We start from the raw sequence: 7476 nt of genomic DNA, 5'->3' as shown, positions 1-7476 counted from the left end.
CATAAAGCCCAACTGTCTGAGCCACTTCTCATTCTTCTCTCTATCAGCTTCCATCTCAATCTTGAGATCTGTGTACGGGTCCATCAAACTCTGCAACATTTTGTTTGCCCACAAAGGTGGCGGTTCTTCCTTTGAGAACTCTTCTTCTTCCTCATCACTTACATCCACTCTTAGGTTAAGTCCCTTTCTCCTTAGCCTTGTTGCGACACACTCTGCCAACTCAGTTTCAGCCTCGGGTCTCATGGCTGCTGCAGGATTTACTTTAGGGGCCATAGTGCTTGATGAAGGAGTGGATGAAGAAGACGACTGCAAGAAGTAATCAGCAGATAAGTACTTTCACGCGGCGAAGAGACGAACATTTCATAAGAATTGCGCTGCATGCATCCGTTGAGTGACCTCCTTGACAGCTCCTGCGCCCCAATAATTACACCTTTCTAGTGGCGAATAATCTTCCCGCAAACCCAAATATTGTTGAACATTAAACCCTTTACTTCCAAGTTTAAAAATTCCGATCCAGTAAATTCCGATGGACCAAATTCCAATCAACCAATATTCGCTGCACCACACTAGATGACTGCATATTGGATCATGTTTATCTGAAGTGAACTTCCACCCATCAGAACCTTGCCAAGCACTCCTCTTGCCCTCCTTCATCACCTGTTCTCTGTTGAAACCCTTATGAACATTGCTTCTAATACCATGATCACTTGATAGCAATGCTTGCTGACTCTGAAAAACTGGTAATCCAACTTCATCACACAAAGCAGCACCTACCACTTTTGGTGTCAACTAATGAAGGTGAGGTGGTTTACCTTGAAATTTCTTTAACGTGAATCCATTAACTGGTTTGTCCACTCTGGTTCCAAACACATCAGCAAAACTATAAATGTGCCTTGACCTAAATCTTCAACAATATGATAAGGACCCTTATACCTCAAAGTCAATTTCCCTGGGAATGGACCAAGCCTAGAATTATACAGCATCACCCAATCTCCCACTTTGAACAGTTTGAACTTGACATTCATAGCTACCCAGGCTTGTCTTCTCCTCTGGATGATCTCAGTGATGTAAGAACTCACCAGCCTATTCTCTTCTAGCTGCATCAAATACTTACATTTGTGCTTTACTGACAATGCAGGAGACATTTTTATCTCAGCAGATACTCTCAGGCTAGGTACCACAAATTCCATAGGTACTACAGCTTCCAACCCATAGACCAACCTGAAAGGTGTCATCCTTGTGGTGACTTTGAAAGCAGTCGTGAATGACCACAGAGTTGAATCCAACTTCACGTCCCAATCCTTATGATCATCCTGCACAATCGTTTTCAAAATTTTAACCAGAATTTTGTTGCTACTTTCTGCCTGTCCATTGGCTTGGGGATGATATGGGGTAGACTTCTTGTGTAATATCATATGAGTTTCAGTCAGCTCTTGTATGACCTCATTCAAAAAATGTGTCCCCCTATCACTCACCAACTCAATTGGACACCCAAATCTTGTCATAATGTTATGTTACAAAAACTTTGCAACACTGGCTGCTTTGTTATCCTTCAGTGCCACAGCTTCCACCCACTTAGTACAATAATCTGTAGCAACCAAAATGTACATGTTCCCCCTAGAGCTAGTGGGGTTCACTGGTCCTACAAAGTCCATACCCCATTTTTGAAAAGGTTCCAGGGGTAGAATAGGATGATCTGACATTCTATCCCTATTGTCTGGCTGACCAAGCTTCTGACACACCACACATCTTTTGGCATACTCATGTGCATCTTTTAACAAAGTAGGCCACGACAAACCTGCCTGCAAAATTTTCTTTCCTGTAATGTCTCCTGAAAAATGTCCACCAGCTTGTCCATAATGAGCTTCCTGTAGAACTGTTGATTGTTCAAATTTTGGAACACACCTTCTTATCACTTGATTAATACCCTTCTTGTATAATGCTCCTGCAATCACAAGAAATGGTCTGCTTTTCAATGCAAATTTCTTCCTTTGATCAGGTGAAAACCCTCCTGGCATAACCCCATCAGTTAGGTACATCAACATCTGATCATCCCAAGAATCTGGAACTTCCTCTGCTGAACTGAAAATAAACCTGCATCTGGTAACTGATCATCCACATCTATTGGAGATTCCCCTGTTTCTAGTCTGCTCAAATAATCTGCCATAGCATGCTCTTTCCCAGGAGTATGAATAATCACAAACTCAAATTCCTACAAAAGCAACATCCACCTTGCTAATCTCCCTGTAAGCATGGGCTTCTTAACCAAGTACAACAACGCTTGGTGATCAACATGAAACATAACCCTGTTACTGAGTAAGTAATGCATGAATTTATTCAATGAATATACCATGCCCAAAGCCTCTCTCTTGGTCACAGTATAATTCTTTTCTATTGGAGTGAGCATCCTGCTTGCATAATACAATGGTCTATACCATCCTCTAACCTTTTCCTGCATCAACACAGCTCCAATTGCAATATTCGATGCACCAACAAAAACATGAAAAGGCAATGTCCAATCAGGAGGCTATAGTATTGGTGCTACTGATAGTATTTTCTTTAACATCTGAGAGGCTGTCTCTTGTGGTTCATCCCATTTAAAGGCAACATCTTTCTTTGTAAGATGAGTCAAAGGTGCACATATATTAGCCAAATATGTAATATACCTTGAGTGCCACTTCACCTGGCCCACAAACCTACTAAGCTCCTTCATATTCTGAGGTGATTTGGATGCCTGAATTGCTTCAATCTTTTTGGCATCAATGGCCATCCCATCAGCAGATACTACATGTCCCAATAAAATACCACTCATGACTGCAAGTACACTTTTATATGGATTCAAGGCCATGTGAAACAGTCTGCATCTTTCCAAACATAACTTCAAGTGAACCAAATGCTGATCCTTCTTTCCAAATACTGAAAAGTCATCTACAAAAACCCTCATAAAATCATGAAGATAAGGTTCAAATGTCTTATGAGCCACAAAGTTGAAGGAAGGTGGACCATTCTTCAAACCAAAACTCATCACTGTATACGCAAATGCTCCCTACGCTCGCCTTCGTGGAGGATTCCTCGCCGCGAAGAAGAAGGAGCTGCCGCTACGCCGCGCTCAACCACTTCACCGCCACCGTGCCGTCGTCGCAATGCTTGATCACACACACACACACACACACTCTCTCTCTCTCTCTCACACACACACACACACACACACACACACACACACACACACACACACAAGGAGATGAAGAAGAAGAATATGGAGATGGAGCAAGAGCACTCTTCAATTGCACAAATGAAAGAATAAATGAATTTTAGGTTTAGGTGACTTTTATATGAGCTCGCCCCATTCACACTTGGGCGCCCATACTTAGCCAACTAACCCTTGAATGTTCCTGTTAGAGTGCGCCTCTCATCGGTGATCACTCTTACTTTTTTCCTATTGGACTGACAAACCCGGTCCATGACTACTAGAAGTGGACGCTAGTGGTTAATATGCCCGCCTTCCTGATGTAGATTTCATCCTTGGAATATAATAGTGCAACATCGGGATCTACGATAGAAGTACCTGTGTCAGAAGAAAAACAACATTGTGAAAGGTCAAAGGCAGCATGTACAGGTGTGCAATAAGTGAGATACATACATGATATTCTAAGAAATGCAAAAACAAATTCATGAATTGTAACATTGCCAACTAGAACAAGCGTAGTACCTGAAGAAAATGCAATTGATTTAGGGTCTATTAGGTCGACTATAAGAGAAGTACACAAGAGCTAGGGCTAAAGGAAGTACTAGATTGACCAACGTTAATTAAAAAATTTCGACTAAAGAGCAGTTAACCCTAGGAATGCTCGTCGGGGTCTAAGGACTAGTGATCTTGTCACTTATACCACTTAAGTGTGATCCACATAAAATACAAAGAAGTTTGTGCTATTTGCTTTTTTTTTTTTTCGTTTTCTTTTTTGTTGTTGTCATAGTTGCTACAAGTAGCTGGGGGACTCGAGGTCTCAAATACGAGCAGCTGGGAGACTCAAGGTCTCAAATACCAGCTTGAGCATAAACTAACCGGGAGACTCGAGGTCTCAAATACCAGCTTAACACATGGGCTTCCATAACACAAGTCACACTTAGGTGGAATAAACTAGAGAGAACTATATCCTTATAGCCTAAAACATTACTAAAGTTACTACAATTCATAAACTATTTAGGAATTAAAGTCAACAATTAAGTAGCTTAGTCTAGCCTAAGGTCCCGATACCTACTTAAAGCCAACTAATAGAGCAATCTCAAAGAGAAGAACAAGGTACTAGAAGTTTTTTTAAAATTATAGCATCTAAATTGGCAATGTCTTCATAAATTTTATGCATTTTAGAATTCAAATGACAAGATGCAAACATGTAAATGTGGAAGCATAGATAAAAGGAAGTAGTACACCTGATATAATGGAGAACATCCGTTGTAACATGTAAACATCCATTGTTGTTGTCCTTTAAAAGCATCCTTATGTAGTCACAAACTGCACAATAGTCACCACCAAACATCCACCTTTCGGAGGCACATCAGTGAAAAAAGGTACCAACACTTATTGAAACACAATTAAAAAACATAAGGAACCCTAACCTAATTATTTGCACCTCCCCTAGAGAGTCAAGAAAATAGGATATTGTAGAGATTGGGGGGGGGGGGGGGGGGGGGGACCCTAAGGCTAAACCCCTATCCTCATCGTCGAGAAAATCAAAGTCATCATCCATGAGACCATATGTGCCATCCGTGTAATCATGTAAATCTTCTTCATCATCAGAGGCACCAATGTTTACTAAGAAGGTCACTAAACGCCTATAGTCATCTTGGTCAAAAAGATAGGCTTGTGCAATGGGATAAATGCTCTCTACTAAGTATGGATCAGTCGTGGTCAAGAGACGTATCAGCCGTTCTAACTCCTCAAAATTCCTCTCACATGCTAGCGTACCTACCAAATCCCATTCATAGGCAAGCACCGGGAAGACCATGTGAAATACTTGTGAAAAGTAACGAGGGTACCTCTCACCCAAGGCATGAGTGGACAACTCTAGCGTACTAGCCATATTTGTACACACAGATAGATGATGGTTAGAGTGCAAATATTACAAGGGTCGTGTTCTTGTGCATAATGTATTTTTATGATTTTGTGTTCTGTATAGAACTTGTAAGTTTTCACATTATTGTTTGGTGGCTCTTGCTCTTTTACTTTTTTATCTTGTTTTTGTGAGTATAAGGCTTTATATATACATTCCCTAGGATTGGAGATTGAGAGGTCAGGGAGGAAGGTTGAGAGGGAAGCAAGTGAATGATGGATGTTAGCAAACACTCTCCCCTTCCTTGGGTACATCATACCTTTTGGAATGATGTCATCACCTTTTGAAACCAATTATTCCAAGTTGTTATGGGTGAAGGCTCTAACCAATAGTTTTTGACCGCCCTATGTGTTTCATCTAGTTGCAAGGGTGGTAAGGTACTCTCCCAGGATTGAACTTGAAGTGGTTCATCAGGTGATTCTTGAACAATGGGAGGTGTGGATTCCTTTGTAGCTTTATGGAGGTCCACTATTGTAGGTGGAGACCGTGGAGAATCTTTTACCTCTATGGATGCATTACATGAGGAGCTAGAAGCTTCATGGGACTCCCCCCTTTCTGAGCTAGGTGGAACAAATCGTTCTTTCTTCGGTACCCAAACTAGCTCTGGAGCGGGTGTGTAACATTCTGTGATTTTTTTCTTTTTGCAATCGTCGATTCATTTTGGAGCTATAAGATTGGGCTCACATGGATCAAGTGATAAGAGCACAATTTACGTTTTGGCACCTAGATTTGATCATTTCCTTCATAGTAGCTTAGGGCTTCTAATAGTTTTTTGGGAGTCCATCGCAACATTTTCTTACTTTTCTTGGAGCGAGTGGTACGTCTTACAAGGCTTCTGTTTTTTAGCATCAACCATGGTAGCTAAAGAAGATTTAGGGACCCACTTGTATGTTTTCTTCGTTATATTAGGATGAGTCTTGTCAGAAGTTATATGCATTGCTTGTAGCATATTTAAGGGTACAACTGATGGCATTTCATCCCCCTCAGGTGTTACCCAGGTTGTCCCCCTGTTTCTCCAAGTGTCTATGGTTGCTGCTAGGTGGACGCAATCCACATTGTCCGACTCAGTCATCCCAGGTAGTACATCCATATAAGGAGAATCTTCCCCAACATCAGTGTCCGCTTTACACGTATAATAATACTGCAATGGGGCTGAGTGAACAGTGGTGTTAGATCTATGATCAATTATAAACCTGTTTCCTAGAGGATGTGCTCGACTAGTTACAAGATCCACTCGAATGACAGAATCTTGGAACTGCAAGTAGACATGGTTTTTAGACCAGTCATGCACCATTTTTGCTTCCCTCATGAAAGGACGTCCTAAGATCATCTCTGATGCCATAATGTGCTTGGAGAAATCCATAACAATGAAGGTAACTCTTATTTTATGTCCAAAGACCTTGACCTTGAGGTCTTCTAGCATCCCAATAGGTTTAATAATAGACCCATTGGCCATCTTCACTACTAATGGTTGTGGTCGCAAGGTGAGGTCTTCCCATATTTTCCCATCAATTTTTAGTCACAATGCTAACCCCAACGCCACCATCAAGGATTCCCTTCACAGTTAATCCCTTAGTAGTGATTGGTATAGTTGCATTGTATTCATCACCCTCAAAGTATTGTCCAAACTTGTTAACAAGTATTTTTATAACAAGGTTTTCATCTAGGTTGGGTTGTGGATCTAAGTGTTCCTCCTCTATTGGCATCTCCCCAGCTCCATCCATCTATGAAAATTGTGGTAGCCCAACCTTCAGTTCTCCATTGAGGAAAGCTCGAAGAGCTGAGACTAGCTATATGATGGTGGTTCTAACTTCTGAAGACATGAAATCCATCACTTCGGCAATGTTTAACGACACCTTTTGGGCTTTAGTCCCTTGACGTGGGGAAGATGAGATCTCCATTTCTTTGATAGGATCAGGTGGTGTAACATTAAATGGACTAATAACTTATGTGTAGCGGAAATTAGCATGAACATAGTGGGCATTTCATTAGAGTAGATTCCTAATGAGAATTACAAGAGTGCTTGGGTGGAGAGAGCAACAAAAAGCATAACACCTAGTTAGATAGCATCGACAATACTTTCAAAAGAGAGAGCAATTAAGCTATTGACAACAGTTGAGGACCGGATTTTCATGGAGCCGGTCCCCCCTCCAAAAGGCTTTGTATTATGGTTTCTCCCATCAAGAGAGACATTGTACAATACAATTCTTTGTGTTCCTTCAAGACTAGCTAGTGCAGTGAAGATGGAAACTTCATGCACTAAGCAAAACACTTAACAAACACAACTTGAATTATCCCCTTTCTCAGACCCAAGACCTCACACACCTTCGAAGATGGTGAGAGCTAGCAGGGTATGAGAGTAGAT

General features: G+C 41.2%; 1 protein-coding gene across 1 annotated transcript; it reads right to left on the bottom strand.

Annotated features, from left to right (window-relative positions):
- Positions 1-360: 360 nt before the first annotated feature.
- On the bottom strand, positions 361-3025 carry LOC147420576 (uncharacterized). The gene is made up of 7 exons (XM_086504559.1): positions 2546-3025; positions 2351-2452; positions 2095-2212; positions 1803-2011; positions 934-1313; positions 813-880; positions 361-737 (listed from the first exon to the last, which is right to left on the bottom strand). The coding sequence occupies exons 1-7, from the start codon at positions 3023-3025 to the stop codon at positions 361-363; spliced, it is 1734 nt and encodes a 577-aa protein (XP_086360685.1).
- Between the last annotated feature and the right edge of the window lie 4451 nt (positions 3026-7476).

Source organism: Adiantum capillus-veneris, chromosome 28 (assembly GCF_014529385.1).
Source record: "Adiantum capillus-veneris isolate H3 chromosome 28, ASM1452938v2, whole genome shotgun sequence".
NCBI classification, from domain to species: Eukaryota; Viridiplantae; Streptophyta; class Polypodiopsida; order Polypodiales; family Pteridaceae; genus Adiantum; species Adiantum capillus-veneris.
This window is presented reverse-complemented; position numbering and strand designations above follow the sequence as displayed.